Source organism: Ctenocephalides felis, unplaced genomic scaffold (assembly GCF_003426905.1).
Source record: "Ctenocephalides felis isolate EL2017-DRISC unplaced genomic scaffold, ASM342690v1 CF-g0.4_SCAFFOLD_01886, whole genome shotgun sequence".
In the NCBI taxonomy this organism is placed as follows: domain Eukaryota; kingdom Metazoa; phylum Arthropoda; class Insecta; order Siphonaptera; family Pulicidae; genus Ctenocephalides; species Ctenocephalides felis.
This window is the reverse complement of record NW_020538040.1, coordinates 18384007-18403597: the sequence shown is the minus strand read 5'-3', so window position 1 is coordinate 18403597 and position 19591 is coordinate 18384007. Positions and strand designations below refer to the sequence as shown.

Here is a 19591-nt window from a genome sequence, read left to right as displayed (position 1 = left end):
TTTACATATCCTCCAATTTACATTTCTACCAGTTTACATATCTACCAATTTACCAGTCTACCTGTTCATCTGTCTACGTAGGTATCTATCTATCAGTTTAACTATTTATTTGTTTACCTGTTTACCTATCTGCCAGTTTACTTATCTACCATTCTGTTAGTCTACCAATTACTAATTAATTAAAAATATAATAGATATAATCACTATAATAATTTTTACAAAATAAGCGTTTGTAGTAGGAGGTTGAAAATTTAAGGTAATATGAGCTTTTTATATATGCATTATAAAAAAGTAAAACTTGAACAAAGAAAGAAAAAAAGTCTTTGAGGCGGCCAACACCTTGAAAATCAAATTACTAGCTTAAATCAAAATATTCGAAAACATGTCATTTTATATGGATTTACCTAACAATTTCCCAAATTATCATGACGATCAAACGTATGGTTTATGAATGCATGACAATTACACAAACACAGACATACTTTCATTTATATATATATATATATATATATATATATATATATAGATTTATAAATTTTTGGTATATTGTAGTAATCTCTATAAAAATGCGATAATAAATGCCCAATAAGCATTTTTCCATCAAATGAGCATTTTGTAAACTTTTGTTACAAATCCAAAACCTTTTGAAAGCCCTGCTAAAATTTCAATACATCTTTGGCAAATATTGACTAGGATGATCAACCCAGTCGTTTCTTCATAATTAGCACCTTTTTCATTATTATATTGAAGTATTTTTTCTTAGAGAAATCTTTGTGTTCCCCCAATACGTAGTGAATTTTACCTAATAAGTTTCCTTTATATCAGAAAGATATAAAGGGAACTTATTAGGAAAAGATCAGTTGATGACCACGATCCATAAAGAAATGGTTCAAAATGTTTGCAATATAATTTATTTCATTTATTTATCAAAATACTTTTAATACCACATTAAATTTCGATTACCTGTCAGCTTCTAAATTGAACAAAATTGCATTGAAATTTTTATGAATAAACTTTTCGCATTGTTTGAATTTAAATGATATATGAATCGCAAAATAACTACAGGAAGTGATTGTTTGACATGATAAATTTTTGAATAGGTACGAATTTGATAAATTTAGTATTAATATAAATTTTGTTTATGTGTTAACATATATAAAAATGTGAACAACACGATTTTAAATCATAAAATCATCAAATGCAAAATGAAGCTGGTTGTAGTTCTGGGAATTCTTTGCTTGATTGCAGTTCTGGACGTGTCTGTGAGTGACTTTCGGAATAAATAATAATAATAAAATATATAGTGAAATAATTCATTAATATCAGTATTAACTATTAAATAATATTTTAAGGCCAGAAGACACGAACGGCAGCCAGGCGAAGAAAATTAACATGGAAAAAGACATCAACGTGGTAATACTTAATATCTCTAAAATTCAATAAACTTTTGCAACAAAAATATATATTTGAATTTCTTTAAATTTCAAAATCAATATTTTTTATCTTTTTCCTAAAGGACCAAGACATCACAAAGGAAGACGAGGTAAACATAACAACACAACCGAAGAACCTGCAGATACTCCATCAGAAGACGATTTACCATCTTTCGGAGAAACTGAATTCATGGACAATTCTCCTCCACCAACCAGTCCTGAAATGACCACTTCTGGAAACCAACCTGCAGGAGAAGATTTGAAACAAACCATTCCAGGGCAAATGCCTGCTAAGAAATAACCGAAAAATAAATAAATTGTGACCCAAAATTTGTATTGAATAAACTTTCAACACCATTTTATATTTGTGTCTTGTATTAAATTCTTGAATTAGTTTATTTTGAAATGTCCTGTCCTATATGTTACTTTTTGCACCAGAGAATAAAATATGTGCAGGAGTAAAAGATTAAATGTTTATATATAATTTATAGAAACATTATATATTCTTAAATAAAAAACAAAGTTCCAATACCTCAATCTGACAAAAACTACAAGTTTTTATTTCTGATTTACTTTAAACTCCACTAGATGGTTATTTGAATCAAATTTATTCTCAAGATTTAAATATATATACGCTGGGCTGGTTCGATCTATATATTATGGTAAAATAATTGACTTCTTATACATTACATACTTGAATTAAATTATTGAAATTTACAAAACAATTTTTTCACTATCTATAAATAGTTTTTTTGGTTTTATTTCAGATTTTTAATTGGAAACTAATCCATACTATAATTTTGGTCTTGGTCTCAAATTTAGCTGTTAGTTGCATGAAAAATATATGAGTATATCCAGCTTATTTTGATTGCTGATTAAATATATTACTTAAACTGGTTGTAAGTGGCATTTCGTCATTAGACAAGTTGCATATAGTTTTCGATACGCGTGATAATCGACACAATCAATCAAGAATTCAAAGTTCAAATTCAGTCAAACAGTTTAGAATGACTTGGAACGTCGAGAATCTGATATTCTGGCCAAAATATAAACTTCCCCTACAGGAAGTCAATAAACTATAAACAAAATATAAACTATTTTTGAAGTAAAACTTCTTTAGGCGTGACTGGGGTGTAGATCCGTACAAATGCAACGGAAGTACGTTATGCCAATGATTCGTCATTGGATCTCGATGATATCATTTCAATACGGATCGATTGTGATTAGTGGTCGTGTATGTGAATAGAGATCTGTCATTGTATGAGTACCGGCATCAACGTTGTATGCGTACCGATATCAACAAGGAAATTGGCATAGATAAATAAACATTTTAAAGTTACATCGTAGTACAAGATTATATCGCCAGCGAAAATGTAAAAAAAATACAAGCAGTCAATGAATGTATGTTAATTTTAATTACATGAAGTTCTTCAAATACAATTACATTTGTTTAGGCGTTGTTTAACATAATCCACTGTGTGAATAAATATTAAAGAATTTATTAATCATCTATTAGTTCATTTCTAAATGCTAATTACAATGACAAACCGATCATGTCATATTTGAAGTATGACTTTAATTAAATTATTGTATTTAAATATTATACATATTTTTAATACTATTATAAATATGTAATTTATAATTTATCATTATATAAATGTGTATAATGGTTGACACTAATAAATGTGTGCATCACGAGTGTTACCATATTACTAATAAACATTATTCAAAATTGTTATATGATGTATTTATTTTTACTTAATTTAAATTTACTACTTTTTACAGTAGCAAATAAGTTTTACTTCAATCGCGTGTGATCCTTAAGCGCACTCTTTTTATATGTAAAATCTTTTATATGTAAAGTTCTTCAGTTAATTAGTTAATTATTACGATTGCAACTTGTAACAAACATAACTATTGAAATTGTTGTTCAGTATAGTTAAATCATTCATAAAAACATCAATATCAAACGATGAAATACGAAATTATTCAGACAATTACAAAAGCCGCCTTGCAGATTACCCCAACAAACTTGCCAGGAAACTCCGACAGAATACTACCAGGGCCAGATTGAATAAGAAATTTATTTTACATTTATCTCTGTCAAACTCAAAATCAGGGTCAACATAGAAAGGAGATATCGTTGAAAAACTGATTTTTGACGCAAATTTTCCAATATGGCGGCGACAGCGGCAAAAATTCGAGGTCGCAAAGTTAAAATGATCACATCAAAATCTATAAAATCACCAATTTTCAAAACTTCCGTAAAACTTTTAAGGTAACAACTTTTTTTTTGCACCAAATGATTGGGCTATTGCACAACATTGTTAGTAATGATAAAAAAACTTTTTGCAATAAAATATTTATTATAAGCAATTAAAATTTATGTAATAGACATGATAACATTACATCAACTGGATTAGGTAGAAATTTGTTTTTATCTATTATCAAATCTTATTCGCAGATATGTCGACTTTTATGCAATTATTGGTGCAGTAATTTTTTTAGCAGTTTTATCAAGCTAAACTAGTTATACTTTTAACAAATTTTTGTAGTTATACCACTTATCGTAGGCCTATAATCTTTTAAGATGTTCGTTATCAGTTTGTAGTGTTAACTACTCACATACAGTTTCATCAAGACAAAAAAAAAGTTTCAACAATCAATTACAAAGAAAAAACTTGGCTGATCTTTACCAAAAACTAATCAGAATTTTTCTTAACTAATGTCTTTCGAAGGGTTTTAAAATTTTCAAATCGGTTGAGAACTTTATGCAAAAACTTTGATGTAAAATCTTGCACTATTCTGCAAATTAATTATAAATTATAAATTAATATCAGTATTTTCTTAAAAGTCACCTAGATTACGAACATCTTTTCAATCAACACAAAAAAAGATACCAATGGGTAAACTCTATTTTGGTCTGATCATTACATATTGTCATTCATAATTACTAAATGGTTCTTGTAAATGGTTTTTGTATTTTGAAAACAGATTGTAATTGCAACTTGAGAAATAAAGAAAAGAACTATTTTGCAAATTCATGAATGCTAGTAATTTTACTGGTTTTTGAAATTCGTACAGCCGTTTTATGAAAAACAAGTCGATGAAAGTCAAATTTTGGGATTCTGCCGCATAACAGAAAAATGTTAGGGCAAGGCCATGTTACATGTTATCATACTGAATACTGTCAAAATGCCATGTATTTGCTGTTCATTCAGGCGTTTTACACATAAACTGCAACGTCACTAGTATGTTACGGAGCTGTATCAGAAACACACTGTTTCTAACATCGTTCTTTGACAATTCGCCTGACTGCATACCAACCGCATAACTTTTGTTAATATTAGTATGGAAAATTCTTCATGATATGATCTTGCCATAACATTTTTCTGTTATGCGGCAGAATCGGTCCCTTCAGCTCACTTATACATAAACATAAACATACTGTTTCCAATTTGGGTTTTAAAAAATGTGGACTTTTGAAACGTCAAGAGAACAAAAATAGCAAATCGGATTTTCTGGCAAAAATATAAACTCCTTCAGGGATGTAATAGAAAAAGAATATGTTAATACGGTGCAAGTATATGTACACCACAATTCAAACAAAATATATAATATTTATAAAGCAAAACGTTGGTGATCAAAATTCTTATTTTGGTCATTTGTCTTCAATTTCTTCATGACATGTCTGAATAATTAACAAAAAGTTTGTATAAAACTGCAAAATATCAAATTTGATTAAATTTCTAATAATAACAGGCCTGATGAAGTTACAGAATTATCTTTATAGCAATCATATACAAATACCGGGTCGAATGACCCAGCAAAAACTTTTTATAACTTTTGAACGATTGACGTCAAAGCTTTTTTCACTCATGAAAATTCAAGCACATGTATATCGCATACAGGACATAATAGTAGAAGAAAAAAAAAACATTAAAATTTCGCAAAATCAATAATAATAAACAGGAAACAACACAAAATAGTTTTAACAAGAGTAATTGGTGCTATTATGGAATACTTGCTAATGTACTAGTGATATGGGTGTATAAATAAGAGTGAAAATATTGAATATATCACTAGTTCAAAATGAAAATCACTTTAGTTTTGGTAATTCTGTGCTGTCTAGCCCTCGCGGCAAATGCGGTAAATATAATATATTATTATTAGTTGTGTAGTAAAGTAACTAATAACTCTTAGAAATATCTATTGACTAAATTGAACTTTACGCCTATTTTTTTAACTTCCCGTACGGTAATCGCAAATTTTTACATATCTTTACGTTTCAGAGGTTTCTGAACATTTTAGCATACTTTAGAAAAAACAAATTCAAATTATTCAGAAAAGTCAATTTTTTCAAAAATTTCAAAATACTCAGAAGTCTAATTTTTCGAAAATTTTTAAAATGTTACAAAGCTTTTTGAAAAATTTTCAATTTTCGTTACGGGAAGTTCCACCAATTTGCTTAATTGCCGTAAGACACAATGCACCACTAGTTGCTGGTTCTTTCTTTGAATATCCTCCTAATCCCTCCTGAATATCTATCCATCAAATGATCTAGTGGATAAGAATATGCAAACATAAATAATTTTTTATTGATATTTTTACATTTAACCAGTTAACTGTCGCACACTCATTGTACGACGAGCACAGTTTTGTGCTGTCAGAATTGAAGTAAAATGTTGTTTAAAGGTAAAATGTCATTTTGCAAGTGTTTATTTCATGCCACCAAATTTGAAAGTGTTTTCTCTTTCAAAAGTTGCTATCTAAATAGCCAATGGCCAAATATTTAAACACATGACCATAGTATGCTCATCAATATACAAAACTGTGTCCTCTCTCCATAACCAGTATATTCTTCAATCACAATCAACTGATTAGATCCAACTACCACAACTTCTACATATACTTATTTCAAGTTGCTTAGTTTGTAAAATTAAACAGAAAATAATCCATGCTATTTTATATTTCAGAAAAATAGAAACAGTCAAAGAAACAAGAATGGAAATGAACGCCGAGGTATTATTTTCATGGCCAGTAATCATATATGTCAAGTATTGGAAACTGTTGTGTTTATTTAATTTACCATTATCTAGGTCGAGGTCCACCTGGTGGCCAGGGACCACCAGGAACAATGAATAACCCAGGAGGTCAAATGCCAACTGGGGGACAGATGCCAACTGGGGGACAGATGCCAACTGGGGGACAGATGCCAACTGGGGGACAGATGCCAACTAGGGGACAGATGCCAACTGGAGGACAAATGCCAACTGGTGGACAAATGCCAACTGGTGGACAAATGCCAACAGCAGGACAGATGCCAACAGCAGGACAGATGCCAACAGCAGGACAGATGCCAATTGCAGGACAGATGCCAACTGCAGGACAAATGCCAACTGGAGGACAAATGCCAACTGGAGGACAGATGCCACAAGAACCAGTGTTCCAAACACCAATTGCAAAATAAAATTTCAGCCCATTGCTTATTTTAGTGTATTATTTTCATTATTGAATAAATATCTTGGTTTCTACCAAAATCTTTTTGTATTTATTTATTCAGAAGGCAACAAAACGATTGACTTTCTCCTTCTGATGAATTTATTATTAAAATTAGTCAAATAGTAATTTTTTTCGATGCAATGCTGCAGAGACAGAGCAAATTTCACTTGGAAATATATTGATTTCCATATTTCCAAATCAAAATCGAAGTCACTGGATGTTTGGCATCAGAAGCAGGTATCAAACCTGGAACTTCTGGTTGGAAGCATATAGCTCTAACCACTAAGATGGTAAAGCCCACTTTAATATCAACTGCTTATAAAATATCATGTATAAAATTACTTTCAAAATCTTTTCATGTTTTGCATCAATCAGTCCATTTCCTTGATTCTATATTATTATGCAACTTTTAGTGTCAACCATTAAAAGACGTCTGATTTGTTAAAACTAGATTATTATTTTTCAACAAAATAGTTTTCAATCATGCACATCAATTGTGAAGTATCTCGCACTCGTGATTTGTTGTAAATAATAATTAAAATAACACATCATTACAAAAAATATAAAATGAGTCGCATAAAAAATTAATTTCATAGTGCACATCCGACTTACGTGATAATGATACTAAATAGACCGACGGCTTTTTATAATATATCTCAGATATATAATAATTAAGAATAAATAGTAAATGACATAAATAATAGACAAATACTCTTCATAGAAGTGGATGGAAATCATTCAATCAACATTATTTTATATAGAATACAATGTATTGAATAATAACTCCTAGTATAAGGCAAATATATAAGATGCCTATAAAATGAATGATTTAAACGCAATATAGTTGTTCAATTTCATTATTTGGATAGTTGCCTGTTAAACTAGGTTTTTTTGTATAGCGAAGGAAATGAGTTTATGCATCCCAGACTAAGTCTTTTGTCTGGGTATGTCGGACTCGATACCATCTGGGTATAATACCGACTAAAACCTCCGCTTATCTCTTGTCTCTGGTTTCCACGAAAATGCCGTTACTTCATGGGAGGAGGATCAAGAATACTCTGAACCTAAATTTTTCTAATAATTATTGCCATTTGCTCTTCTTCGCATTAAGAATATTAAGATCGCAAGTCTATTAACATTTCGGTAGCTAATATGTCTGTAGAATCAGGTGCAAATGGCATCCTATCTTAAAGAGAATTATGAAAACTCCTTGACAAGTCTATATAATAAACTTAATCAGTAAGAATTGAGATATAGTTACCATTAAAATTGTAAAAAAATCGAATAATACATAATCTTATATCTCAGGGTCATATAGATGTGCTTAACAGAAGTTTTGAGCAGACCACTTTATTTAAATAGATATGATTAAGAGAAGTTAATAAAATTTAATTGAACCAAAGATAAAAATTTGGTTCACATACACACTCAACTCCATTTTTGAATTAACTTTCTAAACTTAGCATTTGAAAATCCGTTACACTTATTTGAGATTAAGGACTCTTAAAATAAGAGAGAAGTGTTTTCTTCTCTTGTTTGGTGATTTTCGTCACAATATATTCTCAGATTCGATCCAGCAAGATATCAAGTAGTACGATACCAAAATACCACTTGAGATTATATGCCAACTCAATTACATATACTTGTCTAATATATAAAGTATAAAAATAAGAGTGGTTGTCAGCTTGGTTGCCCATTTGAGAAAAATACTAGATTAGGATGTACTATAAAAATACACAGCCTAAAGGGCACTAAATTATCATCCATACTAAAAAAAAACAGTGCGCGTAATGTTCACACGCAATTAAAGTAAAACCTATTTGCTACTGTACAAGAAGGCATTTAAGTAATAATAAATGCATCATATAACAATTTGGAATAATGTTTATTAGTAATATGGTAACTCTGGTGATGCACATATTTATTAGTGTCAATCATTATACACATTTATGTAATGATAAATTATAAATTATATATTTATATTAGCATTAAAAATATGTATAATCTTTAAACACAATAATGTAATTACAGTCATACTTCAAATATGACATGATCGGTTTGTCATTATAATTAGCATTTAGAAATAAACCTTCATTAGAAAAATGAAGTAATTGCTGAATAATAACTTCTATAATATTCGTTCACATAGTGGATTATGTTAAACAACGCCTAAACAAATATTGTTTTTGCAACTTCACTCATCATGTAATAATTGTGTTTGAAGAACTTCATGTAATTAAAATTAACATACATTCATTGACTGCTTGTATTTTTTACTTTTTCGCTGGCGATATGATTTCATACTTTGAACAGCTGTAATGTCTGTCTTGCCTAAAAAATATATAGCGAATGACGAATCATTGGCACTCGACTCTGCCGTAACGCACTTCCGTTGCATTTGTACGGATTTACACCCTAGTCACGCCTAAAGAAGTTTTACCAGAAAAAAGTTCTCCTTTTGGAACATAGTAGAAAAATCAATTTCAACCTTGGTACTGAACTTCAAAAAACCATCAATTTTCGGCACAATTTGATCGTGATAAACAAAAACCAAAATCCTCATTGTTGACCAGCTTTACGTCTACTAATGACGAATAGAATTAGAATATATTTCGCGCGAACAATTCTCAATATCATATTCATAATTTATTATCGGTCACAGTTCGTCGCCGCACTTGAAAATAATGTATTTTTTATTAAGCGCTCGTTAAATATATTTTGAATAGAGTTGTTTATAAATATAGCCGGTTGGAAATCAATTCTATCAATTTTGAATTGTTATTATATCTGTACGGAACGTTGCAAGTAAAATAAAATTAGACGCCGAGATGAAACCTGCCATATGTGTTTTGGCACTGTCAGTGTTTACAGTGAGTAGAAGTTTTATTTATTAAATTAAAATATGTCGAACTGCATCTAATCTGATATGCAATTACCGTCAGATGTATATTAACTTATTTTAAATTTATTTGAAAGTTTGAGTTGCAAATAATATACATAGGATGGGTCATTCAAAGTGGAAAGCATTTGCCTCTGAAAAAATATATAAAGAATATTTTTATTCTCATTATAATTTATTTTGGTTCCTAGAGTCATGTTACAGCTATTTCAAATATAATAATAATGTGTTTCCATATATTTTTTTTAGAAAAAAATGCTTTCACTTTAAATGTCTCACAGAATAAAGCAAGCTTAAAAACTATAAATTGCAAGCATGCTTTCTTGAGTTTTATTAAATTGAATAAAATGTAGAGATATTTTTTTGAATTTCATTGCATTTAGTTTTCAGTGAAATGTATAAACAAATAGCAATTATAGATCAATCTACATATTTCTAATATATAAAAAAAACTCAAAAAAAAAAAATTAAGACTGTGTGCACATGGTACGATATTTTTTTATGTTAAATCATTCATAATTGCTTTCGTATTTTTAGTTCTTTTTTGCATTAAGTCTTTTAAAACATATATTTTTGAATTTTTATTTATTTTTAAATTTAATGGATTATTTTTAAAATGATCAATTGTAAAACGGGACTTTTGGAATTCTTATAAATACTACATTTACGAAAATTTCTTAAAAGGTGTAATATTTGTAAAAAATGACTGACTTAAACCCAGACCAGATAACACACATATTTAGTGTAAGAAATTAGTTGACATGAATATTTATGAAGTGATACTTTATTAAGTCAGCAACTTACAATGAGGATCTCAAATTTACTCGTTTGGGATTTTGACAAAATTTTGCATAGTGATAAATTGGATAGTTAAAACCAGCCCCTCCAAATTGTAGAGTTCTGTGAAAAGTGGTGAAATTATAAAAAAAAATAATTAAAGTGTTTCCTACAATGTGTCCAGAAGCGGCGTTTTTACTGCATTTAATAAATTTTTGAAATAAAACCACTTCTTATAGGACTCTAATATTTTAAAGACTTTGTTTTCACTATCAACTCTATCACTATCATGCAAAATTTCATCAAAATCCGAGGCGATTAAATTTAAGGTTCTCCTTGTTAGAAATCAGAAAGACGAATATATATACTTATCCAATTTTCATTAATTTTTTTTTTCAGGTATTTTTTACTGGATCACAGTGTGCAATTACAGGTAAAAATAATTCAAAATATATTCATTTTATTATGTACTTTTAATAATGTTAATAACAATAGTCGACGCGTTACCTTGAATTGAGTTGTCATCGTGTACAATTAATATTCATTTAAAATATTGACATTACTTTTTAATTAAACCATAATTTATAGCCGATTGGCGTTAAACAAATAAATAAACTAGTGGTGCCTTAAGGCAAATTGCTAGAACTTCCCGTACCGTAACGAAATATTCGAGAAATATTAAATGTTTTCAAATAGATTATTATAAATACGGTAGCTTTCATCATTCTTATTTTATATTTAGAACTTTAGCTAGTATTAGAATTAAAATCCGAATTATTTTCGATATCCTAAAAAAATTTTTTTGGTAATTAAAAAAAAAATGAAACTAGTGGGGTGTATGGCATCGTGTCTTAAGGCAAATTGCTGGAACTTCCCGTACCGTAACGAAATGTTCGAGGAATACTGAATGTTTTCAAATAGATTATTATAAATATTGTAACATTGTCTAATATTTATAGGAATTATATAAACTGAATCGCAAAGTTGAAATTATTTGTTTAAAGTATATTAGAACTATTTTTACAAAATCAATTATTTTATTAAGACAAGCAGAAAATTCTTTGAATCATTTAAATCGGACGCTTAGTTCTCTCAAAAACTGCAATTTTTTGCTCCGAAATAGATGGACCAGCCTTTGCCAAAAACCAATCACCACTTCTCCCCATCATTACGAATTGAATGTTTTTTGGATCATTCAAATCGGATGCTCCGTTCTCTCAAAAACTCGATTTCTATTTTCTGCACTCTTTGCTCCGTATCTCCGAAACAGCTGAACCTGCCTTTGCCAAAAACTAATCAGCACGTCTCCTTATCAATAGAAATCGATTGCTTTTTGAATCATGCAAATAGGTTGTTCCGTACACCAGAAATTGTCAACAAAAAATTGTATCCGCAGATACACACCCATCTATTGCTTCTAAGGCATGCCGAAATGTTCAGAAACCTCTTAACCGTAAAGATACGCAAAAATTCTCAGTATCGATTTTTGTACGATTACAATAACTTACCCTTGGGCCGTCCATTAATTACGTGATCGACTTAAGGATTTTTGGCCCCCCCCCCCTTGTGATACGCGGTGATATCCAAAGTTACCCCGACTCCCCCACGAAACATCACGTGTATTTTTAGTTTCGTGAAAAAATTGTAAATTTTTTTTTTTTAAATGTTTGGATTTTTTAAAAAAATCAAGTAAAAAATAAATACACGTGACATCTTACTATACCCCTCCCTCCCCCCGACGGAAAGTTAATAAGAAGGTTACAACACTTTTTACAAACTTTTAATTAACGTTGAAACACCAGAACATAACAAAAATTATCCAAGAATAAGACTATTTTTGGATTAATTTTAGTCTAATAACTTTTTACGTTTTCATGTTTTAATTTTCCTTACATCTTTTATAAAAACTTAATACTTGTGCAAAATTCTCATACCTCCATTTCGACATCTAGACTGTCTTACCCGGTTGATCTATGACCCGATTTATGCATAATTAATATTAATTATTAACTTTTTATGTTAATTAGGAGAAACCAATAATAATGGCGTAGCTGTTATGCTAAGTGTTGACGAAGAAGTATTGAGAAGCATTTATGACTTCATAACTCACGAAATTCGAGGTTTAGGAAATGCCATGGATTTCATTCCTGGATTCGATGAATTAAATGAAATTGTTTCGGATGAAGACAAACTTAAAGAAATGAGGATGAAAACAGTTGTTGTAGCTGAAGACATCATCAGACAGGTAAGTGAAAAATATCGTAAATATCCCAAACTTCTGAAATTTTGCTCCCACAGACTTTGTGATATTCTAGTCTATTCATTCAAATTATTTTTATTTTTTACCGTTGTTATAATTAAATTTTATGTTATTAGGCAAATATGCTCGTGCAAATTTTACGTGAAGGAAAAGACAATCCCGAATATGTTAATGCAACTTCCCAATTGCGTCAATATATAAAACAACTTAAAGAATTCGATCAAATGAAATTAGTCAATGGACTCGGTAGCGGAATCGAAATTTTGGATTTGATTTTCAAAGCATTATCGATGGAATAAACATAGGCAAAAAAAACAAAAAATTATATAAATTATCGGTTTTGTTTCGAGTACCTACCTACTTAAGATTTTTAACAAATATTTATAGTGTTTTTAAAGTTTAAGATATTTAGTAGTTATATAAATATAATATTGGATATAAATGTAAATATTAAATTCAATAAATACTTATATTCAATTGAACATATTTTTCATTTTTAATTTTTTCAGAAGTATTGAATTTTGAAACGCCTCGGTGCTCAATCTAGTGATTTTGTTTTTTCTTTAACTTTTAAACATTTCATAACTAAATTTATAAGCTACATTAAAACATAGTACTGCAAAACGACTTAAAATCGCTTATTTAGAGTAAATTATAAATTGTATATATACCTATACCAAATCCTTTACACTGTAAATATTTGTTTCATAAATAATTTTGCTAAACTTGCGTTTCCTTAAAAAACAAATAACTTCAACTAAATTTCAATAAAAAATATTTAAGCTTCAGAAAAGAGCTATTCGAATAATTTTTTTCTTGCCCAGAAAAGCCTCCTGCAGACTCATATTTAAAAAACACAATATTCTAATTGTCCCATGCATTTTTCTGCTGGTAACATTATCTTCGAAAAACAATTCGAAACTTTTTGATATGGCTTCTTCCTCCTCAAACTACAACACTAGACACAAATTTATTACATATAAATTAACTAGTTCTTTCACTTACAATTCTGGTTCTTTAAGTAATTTCAAGAAATCATAGTTCAAAAGTATAAATAGAAATAATTCTTTTTAATCATCCAATTTGCCTGATCTGTTTTTCTGAAAACGTATCAGGAACATTTATCCAAACTTGAACATGAACAATTTTAGATTAGTATATTAATTAAAGTGGGTCAATTTTTTTTAGCTACTGGGGAACATAGCGATTCTCGTATTTTAAGTGATTTTAAGAAACTTTGCCAAAGAAACCATAGCTCTAAAGTGAATTTCGAGCCAGTGAAATTTTCAATATAATTTTTTCTCCAATATCTTAGATCCAAAAATCCATTTGTGAATCAAATCTATGTCAATTGTGTATGAGTAACAATTTTATTTTTCAATGCTAAACAACTTCGATTAAAAAAGTTAGATTCGAAGTAGTGTGTGAGTTACCAGATTTGTAGCTGGTAGGTCTTATTGCGATTCTGGTACTTTAAGTAATTTCAAGAAACTTTGCCAAAGAAACCATAGCTCGAAAGTAAATTTCGAACCAGCAAAATTTTCAATATTGTTTTTTCTCCAATATACCTAAATATTGCACTGGGAAAATAAAAAAAAATTAACTAACCCATTATGTACATGTAAGATTTTTATGGTCAAAAAATCAATTTCTGGGCCAAATCCATGTGAATAGAGTATGGTAGCATTTTTGATGTTTAATAAAATTCAAGTCTGCAATGTGGGAAAGTCAAATGTTCGTTAATTTTTGCAAAGAATTTCATTAACATTTTTCAGAATAAAGCAAAGAAAATAAACTAAAGAAAAGAAAATCTTTTCTGGAGGTAGTAATTTGTAAAATACGTTTCACAGATGGATTTTTTCACATTTTTTCTATTTTTGATACAATATTATTGGAATTGGAACAAAGAATATATTGAAAATTTAGCAGACTCAAAATTCACTTTCGATCTACGGCACCTTCAGAAAAGTTCAATGAAATAGGTCATAGAACCAAAATCGGGATGAATCCCAATAGCATTTTTTTGGCTCAATACAATTTTATTTGCTCTAATATGCATACATATATACTATATTTGCACTAAAATGTACCTTCAAAATTAGACGGTATGCCAAAAATATTACCAAGTCTTGAAATATTTGAACTGAAGGATCTATATAGTCGTCAACGAAGTAGGCATCACAAAGTCATGAACAAAGTAGTACTTTCCCTTCGTGTGCTTTCCTTCGATTAAGTCACAAATGTTTATAAATCGATTTAAAAATCTGATTACATGTGTTAACTGATATAAAATAATTCCATATTATTCCTGTATCATACAAAAGAAATATTTTTTTTTACAATCAAATAATTTCAGGCAACAGCCGTAGCCAAGGCAGTAGCAGAAGGAGACGAAAATCCTCATTACCGAGAAGCAATGAAAGTTTTCAAATACGAAATCGACAAATTCATGAACACTTTCAATATAAAAATTGTTACTGGAATTAAAAAGAATTCGAAACAAATCTTAAATGAATTAACCACAAACTTAACAGCTGTATGATCAGAAGAACTTTGTTTCTATGTATTATTCATTTGATAAATCTAGGTTAATAAATTGTGAAAAATAAATAAATGACTTTATTTATTTGCAGAGAATTTTTAATTAAATCGATTATCATCAACAATAACGGGTGTGTCTGCTAAAATGAAATTTTAATATATTTTATCTAAATTTATTATTTTTATTTATATAACTATGTGTTACTTTAAATATTTTACTATAATTATTGTTTCTAAGTGTGTTTTAATTTTTTTTTTTTTTGATTCATTTTTTTAAGTATTTCAATGACAAAATGAGACTTGAAACGTTTGCAAAGTTAATACATTTTTTTTTGTAATTATTTGCTTTAGCTTTTTATTACTTTGGTGAATACCAGAAAAATTTTCATATATATTAGGGTAATCTTTAATATGGATTTTATAGATTTTCAAATCTTCTTGCTCCTAAGGGCTCAAATGCTTGCAAATTGATCAAAAAAATTTCTCTGAAAGTTTTAGCTCTTAATATTAACTCTAACATAGTCCGCACTCCAACCAAAGTTTCTTATGGAAATAACATGGGTAAAATTTCATGTTTTTTTAGAATTTTATAACTTCGACAAGTGAATCAAAACTTTGAGAATAATTGAATGAGAGGAGAAGAATGAGAAACTTTGAGAAGAATTGTATTTGCTTATTTTAATCATAAATAAAATATTTACAACAAAAATTTGTATAAAATAAGTATTTACTTAGGAAGAAGAACCAAGAAACGGTTGGAGTGCGGACTATCTTAAAGTTAATATTAGGAGATAAAACTTTCCGAGTATATTTTATCAATTTGGAAACATTTAATAATCGATATGATATAAAATTTTGCTATACTCGTATATCATTGTATTTGAGAAGTAATTATTTCTCAGAAGACATCAATTGGCAATAACTAGAGGTTCAATAACTGTTATAATGTGACCTCTGAATCTATATTTTTTTCCAAATTTCAAATCTATATTGTTTACAGCAAAATCTACTGTTAAATTAGAAGCACATGAAAGAAAACCATTGCAAACTATTTTTTAGTAAATAATTAATAAACTTCTATATAGGTGTTTTCTCCAAAATTTCACTGAATTTGCCGTTTATGCCAATTAAGAAATTTATCCGTAAAATAGACATTAAAACTATTTTAAACAGTCATCATACCATCCATCTAATAAAAAGTATAAATAGAAAATATATGCTTTGGAAATAAAGTATGTATTTGGGTAATATATAATAATTTTCAGATATATTTAGAAATTATGCTTGAAAAATGCATGTCCATGTTTCTTATCTCAATATAAAATCAATATAATTGTAATACTTTGTTATTGTTTCTATCATCAACAACTTTTATAAATTAAATCAATTTTGCATTCAAGATTTTAGGTATAATAATAAAAGAAAAAAATATTTTATATTTGATGTGGACTTGTTTCAGAGGTCCCGGGTTCGATACCCACTTCGAGCAGCCTGTTGTCAGGCAGCAGTGACAACGATTTTCACTTGGAAATATAGATATCAATATGTCCTCAAGTGAAAATAGCCCTTGCCCGGCATTGCTGCACCAATAAAAAGTCAGCCCTATTAGATTAATTCTAATAACAAAAATCATCAAATATAGATGTCAACCATTGGGTTACCATCTAAAAATACGAAGTAAGATGAAGTTTGAGCCGAACGGCTCATAGGATGTAAGGTTCTGATTACTGTTAATAATATAAAAAAAAATTAATGAAAACGTCATACTGAGACTAATATTGAAGCAACTACTACACAAAAGAACATAATTGTATGCAATATATTATTTTATATTTATTTTCATATATTTCAATGAACAAATTTTCAAGATACTGATGTAAAGTTTCTGGTTTGACTTTTACAATTGTAATTATAAATTCTTAACCCATTGCCATTGGTGTCGACATTCCTGGCATAGATGTGGGCATTCCGTTCATCGATGGCATAGTCGTTCCATCCATACCGCCACTTGGCATATCTTTTGGTACATCCATACCACTTGGCATATCCTTTGGAACATCCATACCACTTGGCATATCCGTCATTGCCGAAGTTGGCATATCTGGCATAGCTGGTGTGCTGAATCCTTGACTAGGCGTATTTGGCATTGATGGAGAACTACCCGATTGAGGAATATCCGATGGTGCATCTGTTTTACCTCGTTTCTTAGAACGTTTCTCATGACTGCCGCTCTCATTTGATCCAGATTCATTGGATTCGCTGCTTTCGGAACTCTGTTTTTTATGTTTGTTCTAAAAAATTTAAGTTTTTTATATTATAAACATTTTTTTCAAAAAAAGGTTCTATTTTATATATTAGTTATTATTATCATATTCTCACATATTTGTAAAATTCGTAAATTTGGTGTTTTATACCGTGCTTGTTGACAAAAAAAATTATACGATCTGAAAGAACCAAACAATAAGAGGAAGTAGGTAAAAGTGTTTGATAACAACATTCGGAATATTTTTGAAAATGTAAAATAACGACTAATATTTTGACCTGAATTTGATTTTTATCGAATGATTTTCAGAAGGTCGAGTAAAGGCAAAATTTTTGTGCCTATTTTTGTGCCAAATCATTTGAATAGCCAAAAAAATATAAAATCGGATTTCATTCACCTTCATGGAGTTAAAAATTTCAAAACACTTCAATGATAAGTCCCGGGTTCGATACCCACTTCGAGTAGCCTATTGTCAGGCAGCAGTGACAACGATTTTCACTTGAAAATATAGATAGCAATATGCATCCAAGTGACAATAGCCCTTGGCCGGCATTGCTGCACCAATAAAATGTCAGCCCTATTAGATTGATTCTAATAACACAAAATCATCAAATATGGATGGATTAACCATTGAGTTACCATCTAAAAAAATACGAAGAAAGGAGAAGTTTCAGCCCAACAGCTCATAGGACGTAAGGTTCTGATTGCTGTTCAAAAATTAAAAAAAAAAATAAAAAAAAATAAAAATAAATAAAAAAACTTCAATGATAAATAAATTAACTTTCTCTGGTATAACGGGTATAGCTCAAAATTGATAGTAAGTATTGAACTCTTTTGGTCATCATTTTTTTGTGCCTTAGGTACAAAACTCTTAATTAGGTAAAAATAATCACACTTCATAAAAATCACGAAAATTCGAAAATGTCACAAACATTTTTGAAATGTCAGCTTTGAGCTAAGAAGAGGGAATATTACAAAACTTTACTAAGAATTTTATATGCATTTATACTATTATTTTGTTAGAAAAATTTTATAGTTTGATGTGTTTTAGTACTTTTAGTACCCTTTTCAGCAAAAGGGCTGTATTTAACAAAAACTGAATAAAATATTCTACTTGCTTGTTTATGGAAATATGTGTTCAGCAGATACTCTTCTCAAAACGTTAAAAATCCTACATATGCATATATACATCATGCATTTATATATTTATATTACGCATATATATTTATATTCATTTGTATTAAGGCAACCAAAACATTTTTTTGTTTTTCAAGCATGTAGGTATTTAAAATAAACAATTAAAATTTTTGTCCGATTTTCTGGGCATTAAAATTAAGTATGTGTGTGCGTATGTATCTGTGTGTGTGTTCGGATACAAATTTTCGTCGACAATTTCATGAACACGGATCAACCGATTTGGATAATTCAGCAAACATTCGATTCGTATCGATAAGGAAACGTGCTGTTTTTGGCAAAGGCAGGTCTAGCCGTTTCGAAGATCGAGTAAAAAAAAGTAAAAAAAAAAAATAATGCAATATGGCGGTCAAAAATGATCTTAGGACATATGCACATCAAATTATCAGATATTTTATAGATATTTTAATAATAAGAACAAATTTTGTTTACATTTCTATGAAATCCGTACTAATGTTTAACCGTTAGACAAGAAGCGGCGCTCATGCGCTTCGATATTTTGTTTCTAAACAGCTAACGTATCGCTATTGCTCTGAATAAAAGTTGAAAATTTCCAAAATATTTCAAGTATGAAAAAATATTAAATTTTTCAACAAGGTCAATTTTTTGCCAAAAATTTTAAAATTCTTAAAAATCTATTTTTCTAACACTTAGGACTTGTAGGACCTAAAAAAAATTGATTTTTCTTTAAAAAAATTAATTTTTGGCACGTAAAGTTTCAG

The 19591-nt window shown here is 29.2% G+C and overlaps 2 protein-coding genes across 2 annotated transcripts; both read left to right on the top strand.

Moving 5' to 3' along the window:
- Positions 1–3610: 3610 nt before the first annotated feature.
- LOC113374704 (translation initiation factor IF-2-like) lies at positions 3611–6903 on the top strand. The gene is made up of 3 exons (XM_026614678.1): positions 3611–3697; positions 6410–6473; positions 6533–6903. Exons 1-3 carry the CDS (start codon positions 3611–3613, stop codon positions 6901–6903), a joined length of 522 nt encoding a protein of 173 aa, XP_026470463.1.
- Positions 6904–9653: 2750 nt separating this feature from the next.
- Positions 9654–13172, top strand: LOC113378407. Its single transcript, XM_026618934.1, has 4 exons — positions 9654–9805; positions 11011–11044; positions 12639–12856; positions 12988–13172. Exons 1-4 carry the CDS (start codon positions 9764–9766, stop codon positions 13168–13170), a joined length of 477 nt encoding a protein of 158 aa, XP_026474719.1. The 5' UTR covers positions 9654–9763; the 3' UTR covers positions 13171–13172.
- Positions 13173–19591: the final 6419 nt, after the last annotated feature.

Coding starts and splice junctions, on each gene's coding strand:
- LOC113378407 (XM_026618934.1), top strand. CDS start 9,764: ATGAAACCTGCCATATGTGTTTTGGCACTGTCAGTGTTTACA. Junction 9,806..11,010: donor TGGCACTGTCAGTGTTTACA/GTGAGTAGAAGT, acceptor TTTTTTTTTCAG/GTATTTTTTACTGGATCACA. Junction 11,045..12,638: donor ATCACAGTGTGCAATTACAG/GTAAAAATAATT, acceptor TATGTTAATTAG/GAGAAACCAATAATAATGGC.
- LOC113374704 (XM_026614678.1), top strand. CDS start 3,611: ATGGCGGCGACAGCGGCAAAAATTCGAGGTCGCAAAGTTAAAATGATC. Junction 3,698..6,409: donor CACCAATTTTCAAAACTTCC/GTAAAACTTTTA, acceptor TTTATATTTCAG/AAAAATAGAAACAGTCAAAG. Junction 6,474..6,532: donor AGGTATTATTTTCATGGCCA/GTAATCATATAT, acceptor ACCATTATCTAG/GTCGAGGTCCACCTGGTGGC.